We start from the raw sequence: 25,674 nt of genomic DNA, 5'->3' as shown, positions 1-25,674 counted from the left end.
TTCTATCCCAAGTTGAGCGCGACCCAATTTTTTTTTTTCACTTTGCGGGGATTGATGAAAAATGAATTTTTTAAGTACTATTTTCATTGAAGACGAATAGCTTTTCTTTTTCTTTTTTAGTTAAGAAGACGTCTCTAGAATTTAGTCTTCTGACTAAGACAGCACCAATGGTCAAGTGGTATGACGCTTGCCTTCCAAGCAAGCTGCCCGCGTTCGATTCGCGGTTGGTGCAAGATCATTCGGGTTATCTTCTTAGCAACACGCTGAGAATCCCTCTCTCATCTATTTTCTTTTTTTTCTTTTCCTTTTTTTTTCCCTTCCTTTCGTCTCACCTGAAGATCCTAGTCTCTGGTTTTTGCCACCCGCAAGGACGCGACTATCTTTTGCCCTTCAGCTTGGTTTTGGCGCAACGAAAAGGACGGGCTAACCACGGGGAAAGAGGCCCATCGAGGTGATCTTTGCGTAGCAACTACGAGGATAATACGGAACATTAATATGCCTGCATGTGGGATGAAAACCCGGTCGATCTCCAGATCTCAGTTGGCCACGACAGAGTCTTCTAAAGCTGGGATGAGAAGGTGTTTACTCAAAATATGTACGGAGGTGTGGAACAAAAGTTCCCGGAAACTCTATTTTGTTACAACGTATTGCAGTTACCTGCTGCCCCACCAAAATTTGGTGGGGTAGCAGGTATCTCCTATTATTCAACAGCCTGGCTCCCACCTTTTTCCAAATCTCTCCAAATTCAAAACATCAAATCTGCCCACCATGCCTTCCAGAGAAATCTCTCTCCATGATAAGCTTGTTACGCGAATTCAAGCTCTTGCTTTGATCTCTTATGGAATTTCTATCTTAGATGTTTCTCATACCCTCCAGATTCCTCCTTCTACCCTCTATGACATTCAAAAGCGAGCAAAAGACCGTGGCTTTGATCCCAAGAATGACCCTCGAATTTCTCTCAGTTATGTGGAAGATGCTCCTAGATCAGGCCGGCCAAAGGAAATAAGCACCAAAGAAGCTGGAATCATTGCCTCTGTGACTAAGAGCCGCTCAGGAAGGGAGAAATCTACTGAGATTCTGGCATTTGAAGCTGGTATATCCCATTCAAGTGTTTTGCGAATTCTTAAGAAACATGGCTTTGTTATTGCCAAACCAACTTGGAAACCAGGTCTAACTGAATCTGCAAGGAAAAAAAGGCTCAGATTCTGCCTTGCCCATAAGAACTGGACCCTAGAGGACTGGAAAAATGTTGTCTGGACTGATGAAACTTCTGTGGTTCTTGGGCATAGAAGAGGAGCAGTTCATGTATGGAGAAGATCCTCAGAAGCTTATGATCCTACCTGTATACGCCGGCGATGGAAGAAGTCCTCAGATTTCATGTTTTGGGGCTGCTTTACGTACGAGAAGAAGGGACCCTGCCATATTTGGGAACCAGAGACTGCAGCAGCCAAATGTCAAGCTCAAAAGGAACTGGATGCCTTGAATATTGACCGTGAGATAAAGGCAAGAGAGGAATGGGAGCTTGTCAATGGGATTCACCGCCTACGAATTCGCCCAAACCGTGGAAGAAAGCCAACTTTCAAATTCACTGTGAAAACTGGCAAGCTTGTTCGACAAGGCAAGGGGGAGTTGATTGGTATAGGTATCAGAAGGTGTTAAGATTCTATCATCTTACTATTGAATTCTCTAGCTAATCTGATACTTCTTTCATTCCAGGAGGTCCTTCTTGCCAAATTATTCCCTTTCGTCAAGGAATGCCTTGAATCCCGACCCAATACTGTTGTTCTAGAAGATGGAGCTCCAGCACATACCCATTTTTACCAACAAGAGCTCTACAATATACACAAGATCAACCGCTTACTTTGGCCTGGCAATTCACCAGATTTGAATATGATTGAGCCTGCCTGGATGTGGCTCAAGCGACGTACAACTGCTAAAGGTGCCCCACGAGAATCTAAGACTGCTGAACATGAATGGAAGAAAGCCTGGGAAGAGCTGCCGCAAGCAAAGATTCAACAGTGGATTGAGCGGATTCCACATCATATTCAAGAGGTTATATGCTTGGAAGGGGGTAATGAGTATAGAGAGGGTGGTTATAAGGCGCCTCGCGTATGGAAGGGTCAACGGCTTAAGGGAAAGCTCTCTCAACGGCAGGATCTTGGGGCGGATTCTTGGGCAGCTGGTCTAGAGACTTTGGAAGCTGCTGAAGCTCTAGCTGCTCTATATAATTTGGGTAGAGAGGATCCTTGGGAGGATTTGGAACAGGATTCAGATGAGAGTAACTAGTCAATTTCAGGGGTACTTTGAGTTTCCTAGCAAATTTGGTGGGGTAGTAGGTATTTGTAAAACAGTATTGTCTGTATAAGCTTTCCGGGAACTTTTGTTCCACACCTCCGTACTATGCGTGTACCAGGAGAGAAGCTTAGTGGCTGGGTTCAATATTTTCCCTAATTTTTTTTTTTTTTTTTGTTTTGAAAAGATGATCGCCGTTCGCTCGGCAAAAAAAACCTTTTTTCTGTATATTTTCTTTTTTTTTCCCTTTTTTTTTTTTTTCCCTCTCTCTCTTTCTTTTTTCTCCTCTTCCGTCTCTTGGACGATCGGCGGGTTGATATCACGCCTCCACGGACACGTGTCCGACGTCAGATCCTGAAGCAAGAGACAGTTGTACGTTGCGTTCCAGTAACGGCGAAGCAGCCGAAGAGAGAACTGGATGATCAAGATTTGGGTTCGATATGAGATGGTGAGAAGGGGCTTGAAACGCAGACGCAGAGCTAGCTGGCTGGGCTCGATCGCGTCCGAGCGATGATGACTTCGGACGAACGAGACGCGTCCAAGGAACAGACATATCCATGCTCCGTACGGAGTACACTCCCTGTGGAATGCTAATGGATGGACTTTTCTTGGAGATGTTGCTTGACAGGAGAGTGCCACGTTCGGCAGACGAGACTGCAAGCCTCAAGGAACAGAAACTCTAATCTGCCAGCCACAATCTGATGTTGTGCATTAGTTAGACAAAGGCGGTTCTCCCCGCGGAGCGATTTGCATACTACGGAGCATTATTCTTTGAAAAGCGCGCAATTTCGCTGACCAGGGCTCATCCCGGGAGGCAACTAATCAAAGGGAAAGCTGTCGTTAAATCTCGCCTGGCTTGAGAACCATTTTTTGGGGCCTGGCTGCAGAATGCACATGCTTTCCGGCGCAGGGCTTGATTGGCGCAATTCCGGGGAGAATTTGTCATTCGATTGACTTTTCTTTAGGGATCGCTCACTGGAGCGGGTGTGGGTGGAAATCATGCCCCGTAAATAATGATATGTAGTGCGCTCCCACCGCGAGGGTTCGCTCTGATGGCCCCGGTGGGGGTGCAATCGGAGTTTGAGATCTCAGCCAGCCACACTCCGGCCCACTCGCTCGATCCCTCAAGCGAAAAGGAAAGTCTTGATCTCGTCGAGGGATGCCCGGTGCAGCCGAAGGGCCTAACTAAAGGAGTGGGCTGTGGCGGAGGAGAGGGGCCCCCTGTTCGACCAGAATTTTGGGTTTCAACTGCGAGAGCATTCTTTTTTTTCTTTCTCTCTTCCTTTCTTTTCTTTTTTTCCCCCCCCCTCTTCCTGGTCCTGTTTTCCTTTTCTTGTCGATTCCCTTGTTCCTTGGTGGTGTTGAGCATGGAGCGGGTGAAGGGTGAAACATGCCTGGCAGTCAATGTCGCCTGCTTCAGTATTGTATCTGTAAAACCAGCGCTGGAGCTCGCTCGGGGGTGGCTTATTCGGTGAGAATCAGCTAGCGTAGCGGTGACATCACGGCGCTCCACCGACGTACCGGTACTGTCAGGGAGCGTACCGTTCAACCCAGAACACGTATTGGACGGGATGAAAAGCATGAACCTGAAACAGCGCTCTGCCGGGTGCGTTTTTTTGCAGCTTTGCTTCAGTCCACGAAACAGCGCATTGTCGATTTTGTTTGTTTCTTTTTCCTTTTTCCCCTTTTCTTTTTTCATTTTTTTTTTTTTTTTTTCTCTGCACTTTTGGTTAGGGACTGCAAGCATTTTCTTGCTACCATTTTGCACGCAAGGTCGACAATCAAGAGCAGCCTCGGATCTGGGTCGGACGGCGCCGTTCTCCATTTTCCTGCTTGCTGTTGCATCACACTGCCAAGGCACGTCATCGGATGATCCGTATTGTTACCATACGATGTTGGAGCTCTGAGACATGCGGCCTGGGCAGTCCTCAACTGCACAGCGCTTCTTTTCACTCTGTTTCCTCCACGCCCCTCAGATGGATTCTAGGCGAGAATTCTCCTTCTGTCGAGCTGGGCTGCTGTAAGCGTGTACGTGTGTTTGCGTGTTTCCTTTTTCTTTTTTTTTTTTTTTGCTGTTGAATTGGTATTGTCGTTTTTCCTTTTTTATTTTCGCTTCAAGGGGAGAGTGCCAGGAAACACATACATGCATACATAGACACAGTCTGGGATAGAATGACGTTTTAACAGCGGAGGCATGGCGTGCTGATCCGTTGCTGGCCAACCACCTGGGTTGAACGGGAAATCCTGGAGCGCTCACTCGTTCCTCTTTCCATGACGCCGTGATGCGCCCGTTTGGTTGTCAATAGAATCACAGTTCGGCACTTTTGCTTTCCTTCTTCCGCCTGTATGACTGCTTCTTGTCGCCAGTCTCGATCCCTGGCATTCCACACTAGCTCTGCTGGCGTGAACTTTCCAAAAACATGGCGGATGATGCTAAGAAGGTCAAACGGAGAAAGAGTTTTAGCTTGCTGTTTGGCTCAACAGGGCTCTTGGGCTCTGACGGCTTTTCCGCCACATCACGGCCAAAGTCGCACGGGCATACTCGATCCACTCCGGATAATTCCCCCCGCCGATGTAATGCTCCTGCTCCCGATCATAATAATGACGGTGATGATGTGTTGGGTGGCAATATAACCAGGCGCCGAAGGGGGAGCCGCCCGACAAGCAGTGGTTCATTCTTTGGGATTATCGGCGTCAAACGCCGTTCTCGAAGCTTTGGTGACAACCTCAACATGAAGAAAACCGGGCCTAGATATGTTAGTCGCGGCAGAGTGTCATCCACTCCTCTGGGGTCCAACGACTGCCCCGTAACTGAGGCAGAAACTCACCTATGGCATCTTCCCCCCGAATCTACCATACGCGCCAGATCTAAATCCCTCCAGAAATCGAAGCGGAATTCTGTGTTTGGCTCCTTTCGCTCGTTGGGCACATCCCTGGATGACGACCAGGTCTCCACCAAAGCACGTTCAAAAGAATCTTCCGGCGAAGAGGACGACTTCGCGGTCTTCTTCGACAGGCTACCCCTTGGCACCACCGTCCTCCACCACGGCGAGGTGCAGACATCGGCGCCAATGTGGAGGAAGAAGAGCCAGTATCTTGTCCTAACGGACACCCATCTCGTACGCTTTAAGAACCGGTCGAAAGCAGCCGAAGCATTCCCTTCCATACCCACCCAATGGGGTCGAAACACGGGCTCCACGTTGACATCGAACCGTCTTTCCGTGGTTTCCCTTGCTTCACTGCAGGATAGTCCACTGCCTGGTGGCGGCGGTGGCGGAGACAGTGGGAGTGGCATCGCGTTGAACAGAATACTTGCTGTGCACAAGCTGGACGATGGGCGGCCTTTCTTCTCTGTTGAGGTTTGCTACATGGAGGACAAATTGTCCAAAGCATCGTCGTTACAGATTCAGCTTACCGATCCTCTCGATGCAGAACTTTGGCGGTCTGGTATTCGAGATGCGGCGACAGAGGCGAGACTGGCGGATCCTGTACCATTCGAAAGGGATACCGTCGAATATATCTCCCGTACACTCGATCAAGAACGTGATTACGACCCGTATTCGATGTCAATGCATCGTGCTGTGCGAAGGCTCCCTGTCAAACAAGGCGGACGTTCCTCGATCGATGACAATATAAAACTTGCTTCCACGCCGTGCTACCTGGTAATAGGAGTCCATAAAATTCATATTCTTCCCTTACCTAAGACGGCCAACCGCGCTTCGATGGTGTCCTTGAGCGAACTCGACATGGGCGAGTCTTATGGTATCCTGTCACTGGCAGCGCTATATATGCAGCGCGGCGACGACGGACTCCAATTGATTTTTCGGTGAGCATTTAATCATCTCTACACGCGAATCTTATTGTCCCAAGGGTCGCAAAAAGACTTACCTTTTTCCTTTTTTCAAGCCTACCGTTCAAGTCACCAGTACATATACATTTATCTTCGGCCTTTTCGGCGGATATCGCGCTTCACATTCGACAACGGGCTGAGTATTTACGCCCTCAATGGCTTCAACAACCATATACGTTTAACGTTCCCCACTGGCTAGAGGATCAGTTTCCCCCTCCTCCCACCAAGCCCGAAGAAGACGACGGTCACTTCGACCGTACTCTCACGGCATACTGCGCTGCATACGATGTCCACGCCTCTAACATTAGATATTCGATCGATTACTCGTGCGAAGATGCGCCATGCTTTCAGCTAATCCCGCCTGCTGGTTCCAGAGATGGAAAAGGGTATGGCGTTCTTGAACTGTTAGCTGTCATGAAAGCCTTGCGATATAATGAATCTTTCAGAACCATATCTTTCGGAGGTGTTAATTTAGATGTGCTGCAGAACCTGTACGATCCATATGGTTTCGATTACGATGCGATGCGGACACGCTCGAACGTTCCCCTTGAGATTCCCGGGCAGGAGCAAATGTCTGTCTTGACACAGGAGATTCGGGCTTTGGCTTTGAAGAGCAAGGAGCTGAAACGCCTGAATTTCGCATTTTGTCTTACTCGAATTCCAACGACGGGAAAGGGCGAAGTTGACCCCGGATGCGGTATTCCCGAGGCCATATTTCCGCTATGCCGCCGAAGACTTACCAAGGTGGACTGGGTCGTGTTAAATGGCATAAAGCTTGGGGATTCGGATCTGGACTACTTGATCGACGCTGCATCTCAAACAGCATCTAAGCTTCGTGCGCTCGAAATTAGTCACTGTGGAATTTCCATCCATGACCTCGATTTGATATTGTCGACCATGACTGCCCAAGAGGCCACCCTCGAAGCGATCAATATCTCTGGAGTTCAAGGCCGATTGAGTGCTGAATTGTTTCAGCAACAGATTGGCTACTTTGCGCATATCCGCAAGATCAACCTGTCGCACATCTCGCGCAATACCGGCCCTGAACCGCTTATTGCTCCGGAAACCCTGCTCAACTGGGAGTTGGAGGAACTGTCATTGAGTCACACCGTCGTAAATGAAAAGACCGTGGATTCGATCGCGGCATATCTCGCCAGCGAAAAATCAAGCAAGCTACGTGAATTGAGACTTGACCAGTGTGGACTTACCGGAGGAGACGTGGCCACGTTTCTGTACTTTATGATTGACGACAAGGGACGGCCACGAAATATCCATCTTCATGTCAGCGAGAACAGACTACACATCGATTATTCCTTGCTCTTCGAATCAATTGTTCAGAATAAGACTCCAACTCATCTTACGATGAGGATGATGGATTTCCAAAAGGAGGATCATTTTAAACAGCTTATTGAAGCATTGAGGAAAAATAAGTCTTTGAAATACCTGGATATATCGAAAGCTTCGCTTCCTTACGATGCTGGGCCTGAGACGTGCACGGCGTTACAGATGATGTTTGAGGAGAACACGACGGTAGAAGAGTTGGATATCAGCGGGGAATATGCACATCTGGATGTTGCGAGATTTGGGATCGGACTAAATCTTGCATTGACTGGATTGAAGAAGAACAAGACTCTGAAAGTTTTGAGGATTGAGCATCAGAAATTAGGACTGCAAGGAGCTAGTACGCTTGCCTCTGTCTTGGAGGAGAATGACTCTCTTCTTGAAGTGTACTGCGAGAATAACGAAATTAATCTCCAATCTTTTACCGTCTTGATAAACGGGCTGCAGCGAAACAAAACCTTGCTTCACCTTCCATGTATGGATCGGGATCGAGAGCAGATGTTGGAGAAAGTACGGCGTGAGATACAATCGGTTAACAAAGAGTCGAAACGAAGCAATTCAAATGGATCCACAGGAGGGTCTTTTCGCCGGACGATCCAGGCCGCCGTAAACGGCGCCAGTGTGGGCGGTACGAAGTTGACCAAGCCGAGTAAACCTCGCCAGACCAGTTCGTCTTTGATCTCACCTTCTTCCAGCACCGGGACAACTTCAGATTTTACGAATCCCCAAGTTCAGGCAATCCTGAAGTCGTTGAGCGAAAAGTGGGATCTCGAAGTCGAGCGACTTCAGCGCTATCTCTACCGCAATTACAGCCTTAGACATGGAATCAGGCAGGTCGATGAAAATGGAGACGTTATTGATACCTGGGATGCGTTGAGTGATGGCCGTCCGAAAACAGCCACAAGTCTAGCCACGTTTCTAGACCAGTTTGCCTTGGAAACCAACCAGGAACGCCTGTTACTAGACAGCGATGCTGAATCCCAGCAACACCCAGAGGCAGAAGTTGGAAGGATGACGCCCCTAAGGCGACCGACATTGCACAAGAAACTCTCCGGTATCTTATCAGCTCCATCCCCCGACCCCAGAAAGCAAAACATCTCCTCGTACGGTCTCCCGTCTTCCACGCAGCTTGGCGGAACAAATGGGAATTCAACCCCGGTTCCGGCTCATCCTCGCCCAATGACGACACGCACTCAAACCAGCACAAGCTTTCTCAGCGGAGTTTCCAGCAACGCCAGCATAAACACGAGCGATGCTTCGGCATTGGGGATTCACAGAACCAGTAACACTTCGAAAGTAACGAGTGCCTCCTCGTCGCTGAGGAGCATACTGACCGCTCGCACGCAAGGGGAAAAGTTTCTTTCGCAGAAGAAGAAGGACAACCGGGTATCAGTGACCTTTGCGCACGCCCCAAGGCTAGAATTGGATTTGCCGAGTTTGGATTTGTCTTAAGATTTTTTTTTTTTTTTTTTTTTTTTGAGCGATATATTTTTGACTTCATTCTACGTTGTTTTTTCGCTTCTTCTTCCATTATTATGGGTCAAGATACATCGGAGTTCCAGGGGGGCATGTATTGGTAATTCACATTGGCTAATTTGGGTTGGAAATATATGTGATGCATTCGTGTTTGGGGAGGGAAAAAAACATGGACGGACGGCTTCGTTGATTATCTGGGTGCATACTTGGGCTCAGTGGCTTTGTGTTTTTCTGTTCAGCCATCTATTTTGAGCGTTCTTCTGCACATATTTAGCTACTGCAGTTATCATTGCCCCTTTTTTTTTTTTTTTTTTGGCAGGCTTGATGTTGAGAGATTTTGACGGCAATCAACTGTACCTGATAAGATTTGGACAGGAGGCTAATAATAGTATATAAGCAGGATACTAATATGAATACATAGTATGGTTCTGGAAGATGCAGGTCATCTATTAAATCATAATATAAGGTATATGTATAAATGTCTATGAAAGACTCCTATTCCAATACGTCGTGCACCCATCGGGCACATCATAACGGCGTAGTTCTCATATCCCACAAAAAGCGCCCATGGATAAGCATTTCCCCATTTTTTTTTTACACACCCACAACCATCGATCCTCTCACAGCACACCCTTCGTACTCACCACCTCCCCGCCGCCACCGACTTCACCGGCCCCTCTCCTCGTCGTTGCTCCCCTAATTGCCACCGCAACCGCCTTAATTGCACTCTCCGCCCGATGATGATCATTGCTCCCATACATGCAGCCAACATGCAGCGTCACGCCAGCGGTCTGTGCAAAGCTCTCCAGCGCATGGGGGATCATCTCTGTACTCAGGGCACCGATCTTCTCACGCTGTAGACCAAGGTTTATGACGCTGTAGGGTCGCGAGGAGATGTCGATGACGGCCCAGGAGAGGGCCTCGTCGAGGGGTGCATCGCCGCGTGCGAAGCGGACGAGAGAGACGCGCGGGCCCAGGGCGCGGGTGAAAGCGGTGCCTAGGGCGAGGAAGGTGTCTTCGGTGGTGTGGTGGTCGTCAACTGGGGGGAATGGGGGAGTTAGAGCATGAATGGATGTGTATATGGGAAGGAATGAGGGTGCACATACTGATCAAGTCGCCTTTGCATCTGACGGCTAAACTCCAACCGGCATGTTTGGCGAGGGCGTGGAGGAGGTGGTCTAGGAAGCCGATACCGGTGTTGATGGTGATTTGCTGGGTGGATGTGAACTGGGTGGAGTGTGCAGATCCAGGTAAAGGTAATATCTGCGTCGCTTCTTCGGGAGAGTTCTGTGGGAAGTGCTCGCATGGCTCGAAGGGGAGGAGAACGCCGCCGTCGAGGGAGAGGGAGACCTGGACCTTGGTCTCGTTGGTGAGGCGGGTGAGGGAGGTGGTGCGGCGCGGGAGGGCTGCCATCGTGGATATTATTGAATTCTGCCGGTGCTTCAGACTGCTTATGCAATGAGCTGAGATGCAAGTTGTCTCTCTCTCGATCCTGTTAGGCGTTCAATTGCATCGCAAGCTCGACAGCGCGCCGCTCTTCGCCCTTTCATCAAACCGCCCGCAAGAGAAAGACAGCCGGATCAGCGTATTTCCGAGTACCGTCGGAGCAACGATGATCCGGTTGCTGGGATGGAAAAAAAAAAAAGGTTCGAAGTTCGCTGCTGAAGGTTTGCTTTGCTTCTGTCGCGGCGACGATTCTGATCCGCGTCTTCTCTCTCGCCGGCTGAAAGCTCCCTGTCGTTTCTGCCAACAAACAGGCACTTACAGACACAGCACGGACTTCGCTGCAGGCCAATTGACATGCACCCACCACCACAACCATCCCCTGTCCCCTCGCATCCCTGTCCCCGCATTCAATGAGACCCTTCAACGTCATTTTCTTTGCAGATCCCAAACTCCCACCGCCGAGCCAACCGCATGGCTCCGTGATCCTCAAAAGAGAACGAAGATAGAGAAAGAAAAGCGATCGGATCGGGTAAAGCATTCCAGACCGCGAACCGGCGATATTTGGGAGCGCCTAAATTGTTAAACTAAACCCCAGTCAGAATGCCGCCTCCGTCAAAGCTCAGAGCAGACGTTGAGCCTCCGGACCAAGTCACGGATGAAGGCATCAAAGGGTTCTTGACCGGTGCAGTGCGGGTACGCTTTCATGTCCGCCCACGCTCTTTTTCTAATGTTTCTCATTTCAAAGAGATCATGTATCCCACAGAATGCGCCTTTTCTTTAACAAAAAATAAAATAAAGGAAAATGGGAAGCATGGGAAGCCGGGGTAACGATAGAAAGAAGAAAATGGGTTCGCTAATCTGTAATATCTCTTTTCGTCTTAGTTTGGCTCCCTCTCTATCATCGCCCATTTAATCCTCATCCTTCCCCATCCGATGCATTTCGCTGACCACACCCCCGCGCCTCCATCGCCTTCGTCCGCCTCGTCTTCTCCATTCCGTGGACGACGGCCCATCAACCTCGCCTCCGTCTACCGCCCGCTCATGTCCATCTCCGAGTCAATTGCCCCGATATCAAGAGTTTACCGCGGCCTGACGCCACAGTTCAAAGTCTTCCTGCAGATCTCGGCGATGACGTTTGGTGGGTGTATCTGGGCGGAGAAGAGGGTGCAAGAGTACTTGGAGGTTATGAGGAAAGTCAAGCGCGCGAAGAGGAGGGTGGAAACGGAGGATGATTGAATTGAGTAGGAGTGTTTCACTCTTTCTCACTCATTCCGAGAAGGGCCTTTTTACCCTCCTGGATGGAGATGGATTGGTCAATTCGAGGGGCACATTTGGCATTTTGGGGGTTTCAGATCATTGCTAGGATAGGATTACTTGGGACGGGATTTTCTAACGGCTATTCACCTCTCCTTTTGTTTATTGTTATTCCTTTGGAATACGTGTACATATAACTACTTACCCCTCCGCACTGTCTAGGCGTTCGGGTTGTCGGGATCGGGAAAATGCTGTCATTCGCAGTTTGACAAGATTGCTGTGCTCACCCTTTTCCGCTTTTTGTGTTCTTTTTGGTGTTTTTGTCTTTGGGAAATGCTGTATGTTACAGCTACCGAGAATGCCTTGATGGTTCCAAAAGTTCAAGATAATTCACCGGAAGTTCATTGAGGAGGGGGGCTACCTTCTGTGGTCGACTGCATGGCAAGGAGGTTAACCCTCCAGCGAAAATCCGCATCCGCGATGAGATTAACCCCGTTTGATCGTTTTTCATATCTGAATTGCCAGTCAATAAAGGTCTGGTAACCCCTCCACCACGCTTGACCGATCTCACATGTTTCGTTTGTTCGGCGAGGATCGTAGTAATGAGCACTGGTTAATATTGGGGGTTGGCAAACCAGGAACTCCCAGCCAAGTACGGAGTTGCTCCGTAACATGCAACTATCTCGACTTTGCCGGGTGCCTAGGCTGGCGTCGCAGTGAACTCTGTTGCCGGACTCAAGCCGGTTATTCGGTTGACTGCATCGTATTTGACATCATTCTCAGACCTCGTATGAAGGGACATGTGTACCCGGTCACTGCAGTAAACACCCCTGCAGGCACAGACAGAACCTCCAGACAAAGAGTATCTCGAGAAAGAATCATTGATAGTTGGGATTGGGCTTCATCATGGTCGCGATAACTGTCCCGCAGACTCTGGCGGGCTACGGCCTCAGCACGTTTGAGATCGAGGCAGGCGGGTCTTGCATTCGCGGGGTTTCGAGGGGCATCTTCAGAGAAGATGGCAGCACTAATGGTGGTTACGAGGGGCCAATACTGGTGTTGATTCATGGATATCCGCAGACGTGAGTGGGATGATATGTGAAATTGACAGCAGGTCGTGAATTACTGATGGAAAGCATTGCATGAGGTAGATACTTCATGTTAGTGATCTGAGATTACCCCTTTTTATTGATATATCCCGGCTGCAGCACTCGAGAGCTTCGGGAAGAATGAGCAAGGAGGCCACTATATCCATTATATACATATATGCCTCCCTCTCTCTCTCATTTTTGGCTAACGCACTCCCTTAACGAATCAATTCTGCAGGTGGCGCCATGTAAGTGACATACATATGCGATGCGTCTTCGTGAATAAATAATTAAGGCGGGCCCCTCAGATAATCAAACTTCTCCCCAAGACGACTCGGCTCTTCGCGCCCGACATTCCCGGGTACGGCTACAGCTCTCCCTGCGAATTCGGACACGACAAGGCGACCGTCGGGAAGGCCATCCTCGCCTCTCTCTCCGCGTATCTCAAAACATCACAGACAGCGCAGCCGCAGCGCGTGATCCTCATCGGCCATGACCGCGGCGCACGCATCTGCCATCGACTGGCTGTCGACGCGGCGCAACACGTGTCCTCTTTCACCATACTGGGTACCGTACTGATGGACATTGTCCCGACGGTCGTCCAGTGGCAGGGGATGTCGAACGTAGCCGAGGCGAAGGGGTACTTCCACTGGCCGTTCCTGGCGAACGCGGAGCTGGCGACGAAGATGATACTACAGATCGGCGGGGACACGTTCATCCGAGAGCTCATGGGGCGGTGGACGGGAAGCAGTGAGGAGGCAAGAGCGCGGGCTGCGGCTGATGATGCGCTGGAGATGTATGAGCGGCCGTTCAGGTGGGATAGCGTTGTGCGGGCCTCGTGTCAGGACTACGAGGCCGGTGCCACAGTGGACGTGAGGATGCAGGAGGAGGACCAGAAGAATGGACGCAAGATGGAGATGCCCGTGCTAGTGCTGCATTCCGCGGGAATTGGGCGGAGGTTCGACATGAATGTCTGGAAGGATTGGGTTGCTGATGGCCAGCTGCTGACGGTTGTCGGGCTGGAGGAGGGTGTAGGACACTTTGTTCCCGAGGAAGATCCAGAGAGCTGTATGGCTGCCATGACCGATTGGATGCAGAAGATCGGAGTGCAGCTTTAGGCACGTAGGTATGTCCTGTACATATGTATGCTATGCTTCGTTAAACCAAAAGGCTATAGAGCACTAAGTATGTACATCAACTGGAATCTAGGAGTAGGTGCCAAGGCCTGAAGACTTGTTGTACAAGGCGGGAACGGGATTTCTCAACACAATATTTAAGATAAAAGAGGTCCTAAGTAGTCGCTCAAAGCCTAAAAACATCAAATCGTGCCAGCACGATGAGATCCCGCCAATCCACGTTCCTCCCGTCGGCAGCAGAATCGGCCCTCGCCCTCCACACCGCGTCGACCAACTCTTCCAGCACCACCAGGTTCCTGAAGCCGAGCTTCCGCTGATCTCGGAACCAAGCCCGCATCCGCTGCTGTACACCCGACGAGCCGCACTCCGCCCCCAGAACCAGCACCGGCCAGAGCATCATGCAGCCCAGCTCGCCCTTGCCGACTCGCTCGATTGATTCCAGCTCGTGTACGCCGAGCTCGACGAGAGTCTGCACCGTGGCTACCGCTGCGTGGCGTATGCTACGCTGGAAGAAGACGAGACCGGCGTAGTAGAACACCTTGGCTATGTGGTGAAGGACGAGCCCATGGGCCTTGCTCGATGAAGATACCAGGTCTTGGGGTGGGAGACCCGGGAAATTGAGATACAGCTGCAGCTCGAAAGCGTCGAGCTCCTTCTCCAGTGTAGGTGTCCTGACCGTTGAGGTAGCGATAGTAGCTGCAAACGCGTTCATGCGATCGTGTTCCCGCAAGAAGGACCTCGATACGCCATAATACGGGAATGTGAATTCGAGACCCTCGACAAAACGCTCCTCGTCGTCGTTGAGAAAGGACTTGAGGTCGTCCCGGACGGGAAAGTCGCACAGGATGGCCATCGATACCATATGTCTCCGAAAGCCGGACAGAACAACCTCCTCCACGCCGCACGAGTGCAGTTTCGCAAGGTATGCCAGGCCGCCCTGGACGTGTGTCCGCCATCGTTGAGTTGTACCAGAGATGGCCTCAACCGCGATGCAGGCCATGATGGCCATCGCAAACGACTGGTCTCGATGCTCGTCGGCTCGGGCCAGGTTGTGCCGAAGGTGACGGATGGCCTGCTGTTCGTGGTTGAGGGCCAGAGCGCGATCCTGCTCGTTTGCCCTGCCACCAAGCTCGAACAAATTGAAGGCAGCCGACGCGCAGATCGCGTGGAAGATGGCGACGTCGGCGTTGGAGTCTTCCGAGCTAGACATGAGGCCCTTCAGCGCCATAGGGAGCATCATAGTACGGCAGGGATTGTGAGGCTCATCGAGAAGGACGATTTTGCTACTGGTGAAGGTAACCCAGTGGTGCATAAGCCTCTTTTGGCTGGCCGGCATGGACAGGACATCCAGATGGCGCGGCGGGGAATGTCCGTACTGTTGACGAAGCGGGGACTGGATTTGGCCAACGACTGGCGACTCAGGTCGCGGAACATGGTCGCGTTCCCACCCGAGACTTAAAAGGGTCTGAGCTACGGGCACAGCGTCAGGGCAAACGTACTGCTCCTGCCTCCCACGGCCAGCGCTAGAAGCGGCGGGCGATAGTGGCGACTCCCTGCGAAGGTCGTCGGTCTGGTTTACCGTCTCTGTCGCCGACAGCTCTCCCGACACGCGGTAGTCAGAAGGAGTAGGCGAAGGAGTCCCTAGATCCAGCACCAGGCGCCCATCCGGCGCAGCTGGAAAGACGGAGAAGCCCCCCTGTTCTAGTCCTGGAGACTCTCCAACAGGAGACCATGCATCAATCTGCCTCAACGTGACATCAAGCTCTGGAGACGACAGGCGCGGAACAGATGACACCCCGAGGTATGTCAGGGAGCGTCTGCACGCCCTGGTGCCCGGGGCCTGGCCATCATCCTCCTGATCACCGTCATGACCATCGTGGCTTGTCCCGTCCGAACTGGGCGTAGGACGGTAGTGTACCCAATTCAAGCGGATGCCATAGCCTTCGCATTGGACGCCGACCTGACGACAGCGCTGGCATAATGGGGTTGTTCTATGCACAGAAAGGGTCAGGGGGGAGAGGAACGGCTCTGGCAGTGCAGATCACTCACTCATCGCACTTCACACGACGCGACCGGCAGGTCCAGCAGCCCGAGAAACATTTGGTGCGCCGCCTGTTGGTCGCTTTCATGAAGGTTGAACTCGAGCCCGCATTTGACGGGTGAGGCGAGGACTGTGCCGGGTTGAGTTGAGGTTTCTGCGGATTATCATTCTCGTGCTTGGCGAGAGGATTGGATGTCTTTTTTTTTTTTTGCTCAATTATGGAAATATAACTCGTCAGTTAAAAACTGTTACGGACAGCGAAATTCCCGTCGGACGATTCGGTAATTTTAGTTCCGATCCCTTCTATTGGTGGTTACTATGACTAATCACAGACTAGTGGGATATATTGACCAATAAGAAACATAAAAATTTTAAATCGACGAGTCGGCTAATGCTGATTGGCTCGCTTTCAACTGCCTGCCTCCATTCTCCAGCGGTGATTGGCTCGCTTTGCTTTTCCGCAGCCCGGGGACTCCTTTTCTCTCTGAACGGCAAGTCGCAGACGTTTGTGTGTATGTCTGTATCTGGCATCTACAGAGTACATATATCTAGAATTTCCCGCCCCGTCGAGATGGCGACAGGAATGGTCATCTTGGGCTTCGTTGCCATCTCTGATTACGGAGACTTCTCATCCCAGATTTCATTGACGCTCCCTACACAAACACACATACGTAAAAGCCATCCAGCATACCTCCTCAGGTCATGACTGCGAAGGCTAGAGGCCGGGACCATTCCACGTCGACAGGTCAGATAGAGAAGGCCCCAGAATCGACCACCAAGTTCAGCGATGGCGCATCCGACGAATTCGAGTTCGGCGGCTCCCTTGGAGTCACCGCGTTGATGCTCGGTTTTCCCCTGTTGATGTGGTACATGTGGATCGGCGCAACATACTACAACGGGCACCTCCCCTTGCCCGACGACAACCAGACCTGGCGCGAGTTCGTTGGTCACCTGCTTGATCTCGTCTACGAGGGAGCCTATCCAACCGCCAAAGCCTGGGCCATCTACTGGACGTTCTTCGTCTTCGAGGCGATCATGTACTGCTACATGCCCGGCGTGCTGACCTACGGCCGGCCCCTGCTCCACGAGGGCGGCAAGAAGCTCCCCTACTACTGTTCCGCCTACACCAGCTTCTACGCAACGCTCGCCGTCGCCGCGATCCTGCACGCCACACGTGTCTTCCCGCTGTACACGCTCATCGACGAGTTCGGGCCCATCATGACCGTAGCCATCCTGTCGGGCTTCCTCAACAGCCTGATCGTCCATGTCCAGGCCATTGTGCGGCGGCGGACGCACCGCCTCACGGGCTATCCCATCTACGACTTCTTCATGGGCGCTGAGTTGAATCCGCGCATTGGAATATTGGACTTCAAGATGTTCTACGAGGTCCGGATCCCGTGGTTTATCCTGTTCCTCATCACCTGCTCCGTGGCCGCTCGCCAGTATGAGACGTATGGGTACGTCTCGGCCGAGGTGCTCTTCCTGGCCATGGCGCATTTCCTGTACACCAATGCTTGTGCTAAGGCGGAGCAATTGATCATCACCAGCTGGTAAGTTGCTCTTCATATATATATTGGCTTGGAGAAAGGTTCTAGCTTACCGATGCTTCTTCTCTTCCCCAAGGGACATGTACTTCGAAAAGCTAGGCTTCATGCTTACCTTCTGGAACATGGCCGGCGTGCCCTTCACCTACTGCCACTGTGCCCTATACTTCGCCAATCACGACCCGGCGGAGTACCGCTGGAATCCTTACGCCTTGACCGCGCTCTTCGTCACCTACCTCTTCATGTACTGGATGTGGGACACCGCCAACGGCCAAAAGAACGGATTCCGCCAGATGGAGAGGGGCCAGCTCATCAAGCGCAACACCTTCCCCCAACTGCCGTGGCAGATCATCGAGAAACCGAAGGCCATCGAGACGGATGCTGGGGATCGCATCTTGGTGGACGGCTGGTTTGCGATTGTGCGAAAGCCGAACTATGTTCCCGACATGTTCTTCTCTATGTCTTGGGGTCTGATCACCGGGTTCAAGTAAGTTTCATCACCTGTCTTGTCCTCCTTATATATATATATTCGCGGTGCTGTGGACAGATAACTGAGTTTGCGGCGAGCAGGAGCCCTTTCCCTTGGTTCTATTCTATCTTCTTTATGGTCATGATCATTCATCGGACCAGAAGGGACATTGAGAGATGCCGAAGGAAGTACGGCGAGGCCTGGAAGCGGTACGAGAATGAGGTTCCCTACTTATTCATTCCGGTAAGACCAAAGACTGCCTGTATTATGCCCCTAGGGGGAGGGGAAGCATGAATATTTGCTGACAGATTTACCGACAGTATGTTATTTAAGAAGAGATTGCGGCCGGGATGACGTGGTTCACAGACTCAAGTGGGAACAGGTTCGGGTACAATTATCCTCGCGTGGGCAGAGGTCGGGTGGTCCCCCGGTTGGGATATATGTATAAAGTGCTCTGTCAACCTGCCAAGCTGGAAACTCAAGTCCAGCGAGGTTTCTTGTACGAGGATGATGCGAAAGTGGCAAAGTGACCCTGTTGAAGGCCATCAGGATATGAAGCCTTGGGAAACAAAAATCACTCGCCATGGGCAACATAGCCGGGGTGAATTTGGCGGAATGCATGTCATGCAACCCAGGCTTGCGAGACAACATGTATGGAGGTTAAAATGACCGGCTTTCGCTGCTGCCGGGGATATAGAATATGTATATGTCTGTGAAACCTTTCTTCAACGGGGTTTCAGTAAGTACCAGTCCTTCTGTAATAAGTTGTTGGCCATAGGTCTTGGGGGGGTTAGACCCTGGACAGGGGGTGGTGGTTCCTCAATAGATATACGACTTGCATGTGATTGTCTGGCGAGTCTATTTGTGACGTAAAGAGGACTGAGAATCCGCTTAGATAGAATGGTCACCGTTATAGAGACTAGGTGTGATAATTGTGATGTGGGTACTTGAGTGTCACAAGTATGCTGTTCTAAATTCGCGGCCATATACAGTCCTGAGCCTTCCCTAGGTCGTGACGGATCATTCAAGCTGACGCTTTGCCTTTATTTGCTGCACGACACGATACGCATAATATTGGAAATGTAAAATCTGAATATCCCTGCAGGCTCCATTCGCGTAAGCTAAGCAGGCATTCGGCGTGTAAATGCTCGCTTTGTATTATAACAGATGATGATGATGAGGAGGAGGAGGAGTTAATGATATTTCTGTTCGGCGACGGAGCTATCGCTTTGAAGCTTGATGGCCCTGGTTAACCATGTCAGCTTGTAATATAAAGCAGAATTAGCCAACTTGAACACCATATCGGGTGATAACCACGCTGGACTCACTCCCAGAGCGGCGTGAGATGCCCTCGTCCCTCGAAGTGATCCCGCTCAACTTATTGTGTGGCCAGCCGACATCCAGCATGTCGGTTCGGTTACTCCGAATCCTCCAACATAGTTGTTTGGCAAGTACTATCATCCGAGTCAGAGGCCCCCTGTCGTGTTCAAAAACGGGTGTTCTGGAACCTCGGGGCAACCGGGACGGAGCTGAGATCCCACACAATATCCCACAGGGAGCTGGAGGCGGGATTGGAATTTGGTGGACGACCGGATGGGGGGACCCGTTCTGCGTACGCCGGATGTGGTAGTAGTTATGCATATGTTTGAAGCCCCCCACCTGTTCAGCTGGCTGGTTGATGATTGACGAATAAATCGACCAGCATGCCCATCCACGACGAGCTTGTATCTTCTTGGCTGTTGTGCTCGTATACCGGATAGAAGGGGGCGGGCTTGGGGACAATAGAGGATGCACTGCCGGGGACATTCACAGCTGAAGGGATACAGGGATGATTTTGGACAGGTCCTCCAGAGGAGATATTTTCCGGAGGTCAGAGAGAGAGTGTGTGTGCGCAAGATTCCTTTCTCCGGGATGGATGGATGACTTTTTGGGCCTTTTGGCTGCTTGGACAAAAGAGAAGTCGTGTTTGCCCGACCACAGACTGTTTCTGGACATGGGGGGGATCGACGAATAGCATCGCGGACGGAGATGAGAGATGGAATGTCGATAATGATTCGAGAAAGGCCCATATCTCCTGAAGGGGTGTACTCTCATCCGCAGTGGACTGCGCGTGGTTCGTTCGTGGAGAGGAGAGAGGAACCCCAGCGTCCTCCGCTCCAAGTTCGACGACTACATGAAATACATGGGGTGGCTGCCCCGGAAGCAGGCCCGGAGCACGCCTTGGCTGTAGGCGCCGGCCTCCCCTAACCACCGCCCGAAACGAACCTCCCTTTCGCGTTGATCTGCCTATCTTTCTGCGCTGGCGACGACGACGAGGACAACGACGACAATGATGATGAATGATGATGATGATGATGGTGATGGTGATGGTGATGATGGTGATGAATCGCGATGACGCGAGTGTGAGCACAAAAGCAGATCCCACATCAAGACCCCAAATAATCAGCCAACGGAACTAAGTTAACAAAGTAGTCAGTTTTAACTCTCCTCATCTCAAACTGTGGCTGCCACGCCCATCCCAGAACGATAAATACAAGACGATGCAGACGATGGAGCGATCCAAAGGCACGTCAACCACACGGTCTTCTCTCCTCTCTCTCCCTCTCTCCCTCTCCCCTCTCTCTTTTTCTTCCCCCCTCCTCTTGTTTTCTCTCTCTTTTTTTAAGATCAACTCGTCTCCAAACCCCCGGCTCACCGTTGCTGACCCCCTTGAGCCCGCGCCGCATCCCTGTCGCGGCCTGTTGGCGCTGGTGTGGCAGTGTCAGTTCGTCCGGTTCGTCGCCAAACTTTCCACTCTCTCCCCTCTCATCTTAACCGTCGCCTCGTCGCTCATCCTGCACCTCTTCGTCATATCTTTTCTTTTCTTCTTCTTTCTTTTTTCTTTTTTTTTTTTTTTTTTTTTTTCCCTTCTCAAAAATTCACTACTATCGTCGATATACAAATCTCATCTGCACATTCAATACTCTATCCCTCGTCTCCTCCTCAACCTTCCCATCTCACGATTTCGCATCTCCGTTGTCCCTCTTCACGGTCGTGATCCGTGGAGATCCCCCAAGCCACCGCGACCGACCGAGCTTGTTTGCCGTGGAGCTTGCCCGCATCTCATTTGCCAGCCCGCAGCCAGGGGTAAACAGCCTGTAACTAACTCACTTAGCGGGTGCATCGCCCTTTTTAGCGTCATTCATTCATTTGAACCATACTGCTAGCTGAACCTCCGTGCGCCCAAACAACGTCTTCCATCCACCGAACCTCGCCGTCACCCTCTTTTTTTTTTTTTCCCCAACCACACCAATTTTTTTGTATTTTTTTTTTTTTGGTTTTTTTGGTTTTTTTTCTTTATTTTATTTTTTTTCCCCTCCTCTCTTCTGGAATTCACCTGTGCGTCCATACTTCACTCTTCACGTCTTCCTTCAGCCCATATTCAAACCAATTGTGCGCCGGTCCTCCTTCAGCTGGCCGTTACACCGCATCCTCGGTCTCGCCTGAACTCCCGACCCGGCCAATCCTTCACACCCAAAGTTGTAATATTTATAAAAAAAAAAAAAAAAAAAAAAAAAAAAAAGGAAAGAAGAAGAATAGAAAGATAATTTATTCCAGGCGCTGATCGAGAGAGAGAGAAAGTGGCAGAAAAGAGTCACTTTGAACCCCCTTTACCCTCTCACCCTCCCGTCGTCGCTCCGACGCGGGAACCTCTCGTCGCAAACACCACCACCACTCACCCACCATGCGGAAGGGCGCGCTGATCTTCATCATCGCGAATTTTATCGTCATCGCGTTCCTGGTCAACAGCGTCTCTACCCTTCTCAGTCTCCTGTTCGAGGATGCCGCGACTGACGCCATAAGCCGCACCGAGCTCCCCGCACCGAACTCGACCTTCATCGACCAGAAGAAGCCCATCATCCCAAAGATCATCCACCAGACCTACAAGAATGAGTCCATACCCGCTATCTGGCAGGAGGCCCAACAGAGCTGCTTGGAGCTTCACCCGGACTATGAGTACAAGGTTCGTCGATATCTATGTTTTGGTCCTTTTTTTTTTTTTACCATTGCTCGTTTTTGTTTTCTTTTTTTTCCCTTTTTTTCCCCCCTCTAAATGGCTTGGATTGGGAAATTGTGCCTGTAGATCTCCTCGTCCTACAATCATCACACTAACAAAACCCAAAAAATATACAGCTCTGGACAGACGAGAAGGCCGATGCGTTCATCGAGAGCCAGTACCCGTGGTTCCTCGAGACTTTTAGGAACTATCGCTACCCCATTCAGCGTGCCGACGCTATTAGATACTTCGTCTTGACGTACTATGGCGGAATCTACATCGATCTCGACGACGTAAGACAAGTCTCCTGCTACCTACAATATATATATATGGCTTTGTGGATTTGGTCGGATGCTGATATTGATCGCGTTAGGGTTGCAATCGCCGCTTGGATCCGCTCCTTGTCTATCCCGCCTGGGTTCGCAAGACCAGTCCCACTGGAATCTCCAACGATATCATGGGATCCGTGCCTCAGCATCCCTTCTTCCGGCGCGTCATCGATTCTCTACAGACGTACAACCGGCACTGGGTGTTGCCTTATATCACCGTCATGTACTCGACTGGCCCCCTTTTCCTATCTGTCATTTGGAAGGAGTACATGGCAGGCAGACCGTCCGCGTACGAGCGTGTTCGCGTGATGATGGCGGACGAGTACAATCGACATTCGTGGAGTTTCTTCACCCACCATCCTGGTAGCAGTTGGCATGGAAAGGATGCTAGATTGATTTTTTGGGTGAGCGTCATCGTGTCAACTTTCACCTTTTTTTTTTTTTTTTGGGACTATGTGCTAAGCTAACATATCCAGATGGGCGGCCATTGGGTCCTCCTCACGGTCCTCGGATTCGTTCTGGCCGGCATCGTCGGCGCGTTCTTATGGTGGGGATACCGTCGCCTCATCGTCCTCGGCTCGAAGTACTTCCATCGATATTCCCCGATCCAGACACGACCATCCGGCGCGATCCTGAACCCTTCGCGATCGTTTTCGCCGTCCCGCAAGCTCGGCATACTCCCCGCCTTTCTACAACGGAGAAGCAGCTCGAGAAAACGAGACGAAGAGAACGCGCTATCAGATACCGTTTACGAACTCCTCGATCGACCTGAATGAAGGGGGGCAAAAAATATCCCGAGATGTAATTAATATTCACATGTTGTCGCCACCATCTAAGTCGACTTGTCCAATTTCTCCTTTTTTCTTGGGAATCTCACGATAGCGAGGTGCACCCTTTTCTTGAGAGTTTTTCCCTCTCTTTTGGGATTAAAAAAGGGGGAAAAAGGAGAAAGACCTCAAAACAACCCCGGCATGTCACGGCGTTCTTGTCCACCTGTTACGTGTTGTCATTCTGCCTCCTCCTTTTTTTTGGGATTGGCGTCGATCTATGTACCTGGTCTGGGAGGGAAATGTGGAGGCGCTCTCCGGAGTTTTTTTATTATCTCGATTTACCACCTCTTATCTATCTCCCTTTCTGGGAGCTAATCCTCGTTACGCTATTTGCGAAAGGGAAAAAAGCGGTTCTTTTTTTTTTTTCTTTGGGAGATGGCACATAGCATTTTACTTTGCGTGTGTTTCCTCATTTCTGATATGCTCGTTGCATATGAACCCGTTCTGCTTGGCCTTTTTTTTTTTTTTTTTTTTTTTTTTTTTTTTTTTTTGGCGCTTTTTGTGTCCGCAGGCGCGAATTGTACTCTACTGCGATCTGGGCGGATGATACATATGTTTTTTGTTTTGAAAGCAAGCCCTGTTCTTATTTATCTCTTGGTCCCTTAGGGGTTGGAGCAGAGGGGTGGAGCAGAGGGGAGGAGAGATGTTTCTGATTTAACCTCCTACAAAACTCCACCAGCTGAGGCTGTGGAGATCTTTGCAGTTGTCCCTTTTCAGACGGCTGTGTGGAGTTAATTGTGGAAAAGTCTTTTTTCTCTCAGGAACAAAAAGATGAGAAGGAAAGGAAAACTAGGCATGTTACATATTAGCAGCAAGACAGGTGGGCGTCTCATGGAGAATGCTGCCTGGATGGGTCTTGATGTGCTGCTTGGTTTTCTCACCTGGGGTTTGAAGGTGTGTATAAAAAGAGAGAGAGAGAGAGAGAGTGTGTGTGTGTGTGCGTGTATGTGGGGAAAGGGACATCACGAAACAGGACAAGAAACCAACTAATTAGCATAATATTAATAATAATGACCAACCACTTTGAATGAAGCAAATTTGATTTTAATATGAGAAGTGTTCCATGTTTTATCTTCTAGGGGAAAGGTAAGTTAGCTCTCCTGAGACAACAGTCAAGCATTGTCTAATCTCTCTTTCAATTAAGATGGACGTATATAGAGGCGGTGCGGTGAGTTTGTAAATCTGCGACGATCTACTCTGCATCTGGAACTTATCTCCTTGCACCTGCATTTTTTTCGAATTTCGTACTGCGCAGGAAAACTTGGCAGGACGTAGGAGTCGTATGTAGTTGGTTACAAGGTGGAAAAAGCCTGACCAAAAAGACAAAGGCGTTCTGAGACAAAAGTGAAAGCTTCGATGATAACCGGCTCGACTTATCAGTCATGTACGTTTATGTATGTATCTCCGATCCTCCGCATAGACCGCGAGTTAATTGATGCCATTTTCTAGAGATAACGGAGGTCATGTCCGTCGTCGTAAATAGCTTTTGAAGCAGTTATATAGATCCCAGCCCCCCAACAACACCCAACGGAACAGACCGCAAAAGCTCAGGATCGAACCCATCGTGATCCGATTACTTATAAAACAAAGCCCTGCCGCAATTCTCGTTTTGCAAGGTACAGCCATCACATTGTAGTTTCAAAGCATCTCTAATTTTTTTTTTTTTTCCCTCCCCCGGCATTGGACAGATGTTTTTGAAGATAATTTAAATTTTATATTCACTTTGATTCATTAAATTATTTATCCAATCGATGGCAAGTCGGGCCTTGTGGCGTAATTGGCAACGCGTCTGACTACGAATCAGGAGACTGCAGGTTCGAGCCCTGCCAAGGTCATATTGTTTTTACTTTTTATTTTTTATTTTTTATTTTTTTTGCTTTTGCTTTTGCTTCTTCTTTGCCTTTCGTGTCTCTCAGAGTAGTAGTTTGTTAGTATTGTTTGTGATAGCTTAAACCAGGTTGCCTACAATACCATTGAGTGAAACATTGTAACCTGATGTGTGATTTCCCAATTCAACACATTTACTCCGTAGATAGGGAAAAATTTATATTCTGCAAGCAATGCACTCTTTTAAAAGGCCACTATTTGTGAACACATGGGCGGGCCCCCCTTTTTCCCAGCATAATGCTTCACTTCTGTGGCATTATTTTCTGGGCTTGCTTACAAACATTGAAACAAATCCACCCACCGTTCTGACTGATTTTTGACATTGGTCTCTCACCATATGGGATATACGAAGATCCCAAATGGCTCCAGCTTTGGCTCCCAACTTCCCCCAGATGCGAAAATTGGCGTAGCCGAATGTGATGATCCTTCTCCTCCCCGTTTCCTCCCAGTGGCCGATAGCGACACCATGACAGGCTTGAAGATTTCCTCCAAGTACATTCCTTAAGTGGCCTTTTGCAATCTTTGCGCCGTGCAAAAAAATCCAGTGTTGTGAGCGTCGCTATGCAGGCAGAAGTGATAGCTGCGAAGTCTTGTGTTTCCTGCACTTCGTACAAGCTCTCGAAAGGGCTTGAGCGAGAGAGCGATAATAGTGGTA

The 25,674-nt window shown here is 50.1% G+C and overlaps 8 protein-coding genes and 2 non-coding genes across 10 annotated transcripts; 7 read left to right on the top strand and 3 right to left on the bottom strand.

Moving 5' to 3' along the window:
• Positions 1-161: 161 nt before the first annotated feature.
• D8B26_000663 lies at positions 162-232 on the top strand. The gene has a single exon. It is a non-coding gene; the product is annotated as a tRNA-Gly (tRNA).
• A 3,057-nt stretch (positions 233-3,289) lies between these two features.
• Positions 3,290-4,117, bottom strand: D8B26_000662 (uncharacterized protein; the record flags this gene model as incomplete). Its single annotated transcript, XM_066123302.1, has 1 exon — positions 3,290-4,117. One exon carries the CDS (start codon positions 4,115-4,117, stop codon positions 3,290-3,292), a length of 828 nt encoding a protein of 275 aa, XP_065979376.1.
• Positions 4,118-4,712: 595 nt separating this feature from the next.
• Positions 4,713-8,935, top strand: D8B26_000661 (uncharacterized protein; the record flags this gene model as incomplete). The annotated part of the gene is made up of 2 exons (XM_003071029.2): positions 4,713-6,118; positions 6,199-8,935. The coding sequence occupies 2 exons, from the start codon at positions 4,713-4,715 to the stop codon at positions 8,933-8,935; spliced, it is 4,143 nt and encodes a 1,380-aa protein (XP_003071075.2).
• Positions 8,936-9,009: 74 nt separating this feature from the next.
• Positions 9,010-10,496, bottom strand: HIS3 (imidazoleglycerol-phosphate dehydratase). The gene is made up of 2 exons (XM_003071028.2): positions 10,066-10,496; positions 9,010-9,998 (listed from the first exon to the last, which is right to left on the bottom strand). Exons 1-2 carry the CDS (start codon positions 10,370-10,372, stop codon positions 9,580-9,582), a joined length of 726 nt encoding a protein of 241 aa, XP_003071074.1. The 5' UTR covers positions 10,373-10,496; the 3' UTR covers positions 9,010-9,579.
• Positions 10,497-10,648: 152 nt separating this feature from the next.
• D8B26_000659 (uncharacterized protein) lies at positions 10,649-11,641 on the top strand (the record flags this gene model as incomplete). Its single annotated transcript, XM_003071027.2, has 2 exons — positions 10,649-11,098; positions 11,288-11,641. Exons 1-2 carry the CDS (start codon positions 11,006-11,008, stop codon positions 11,639-11,641), a joined length of 447 nt encoding a protein of 148 aa, XP_003071073.1. The 5' UTR covers positions 10,649-11,005.
• A 1,684-nt stretch (positions 11,642-13,325) lies between these two features.
• Positions 13,326-14,042, top strand: D8B26_000658 (uncharacterized protein; the record flags this gene model as incomplete). Its single annotated transcript, XM_003071026.2, has 1 exon — positions 13,326-14,042. The coding sequence occupies one exon, from the start codon at positions 13,326-13,328 to the stop codon at positions 13,863-13,865; it is 540 nt and encodes a 179-aa protein (XP_003071072.2). The 3' UTR covers positions 13,866-14,042.
• Positions 14,020-16,119, bottom strand: D8B26_000657 (uncharacterized protein). The gene is made up of 2 exons (XM_003071025.2): positions 15,933-16,119; positions 14,020-15,874 (listed from the first exon to the last, which is right to left on the bottom strand). The coding sequence occupies exons 1-2, from the start codon at positions 16,010-16,012 to the stop codon at positions 14,050-14,052; spliced, it is 1,905 nt and encodes a 634-aa protein (XP_003071071.2). The 5' UTR covers positions 16,013-16,119; the 3' UTR covers positions 14,020-14,049.
• A 507-nt stretch (positions 16,120-16,626) lies between these two features.
• ERG4_1 (C-24(28) sterol reductase) lies at positions 16,627-17,959 on the top strand (the record flags this gene model as incomplete). Its single annotated transcript, XM_003071024.2, has 2 exons — positions 16,627-17,474; positions 17,548-17,959. 2 exons carry the CDS (start codon positions 16,627-16,629, stop codon positions 17,957-17,959), a joined length of 1,260 nt encoding a protein of 419 aa, XP_003071070.2.
• Positions 17,960-21,111: 3,152 nt separating this feature from the next.
• D8B26_000655 (uncharacterized protein) lies at positions 21,112-24,152 on the top strand. Its single transcript, XM_003071022.2, has 4 exons — positions 21,112-21,940; positions 22,111-22,266; positions 22,347-22,706; positions 22,779-24,152. Exons 1-4 carry the CDS (start codon positions 21,662-21,664, stop codon positions 23,076-23,078), a joined length of 1,095 nt encoding a protein of 364 aa, XP_003071068.2. The 5' UTR covers positions 21,112-21,661; the 3' UTR covers positions 23,079-24,152.
• A 742-nt stretch (positions 24,153-24,894) lies between these two features.
• On the top strand, positions 24,895-24,967 carry D8B26_000654. Its single transcript has one exon. It is a non-coding gene; the product is annotated as a tRNA-Arg (tRNA).
• The last annotated feature ends 707 nt before the right edge of the window (positions 24,968-25,674 follow it).

Source organism: Coccidioides posadasii, chromosome 1, assembly GCF_018416015.2.
Source record: "Coccidioides posadasii str. Silveira chromosome 1, complete sequence".
NCBI lineage: Eukaryota > Fungi > Ascomycota > Eurotiomycetes > Onygenales > Onygenaceae > Coccidioides > Coccidioides posadasii.
The sequence above is the reverse complement of the archived record's forward strand: the minus strand, read 5'-3'. Positions and strand labels throughout refer to the sequence as shown.

Bases quoted from the DNA above. Each gene is read 5' to 3' on its own strand.
- HIS3 (XM_003071028.2), bottom strand. From the start codon at position 10,372: ATGGCAGCCCTCCCGCGCCGCACCACCTCCCTCACCCGCCTCACCAAC. The intron at 9,999-10,065 runs GTATGTGCACCC...CATTCCCCCCAG, and splicing joins ATGCAAAGGCGACTTGATCA to TTGACGACCACCACACCACC.
- D8B26_000657 (XM_003071025.2), bottom strand. From the start codon at position 16,012: ATGAAAGCGACCAACAGGCGGCGCACCAAATGTTTCTCGGGCTGCTGG. The intron at 15,875-15,932 runs GTGAGTGATCTG...TTCTGTGCATAG, and splicing joins CGTCGTGTGAAGTGCGATGA to AACAACCCCATTATGCCAGC.
- D8B26_000655 (XM_003071022.2), top strand. From the start codon at position 21,662: ATGCGGAAGGGCGCGCTGATCTTCATCATCGCGAATTTTATCGTCATC. The intron at 21,941-22,110 runs GTTCGTCGATAT...AAAAATATACAG, and splicing joins ACCCGGACTATGAGTACAAG to CTCTGGACAGACGAGAAGGC. The intron at 22,267-22,346 runs GTAAGACAAGTC...TGATCGCGTTAG, and splicing joins TCTACATCGATCTCGACGAC to GGTTGCAATCGCCGCTTGGA.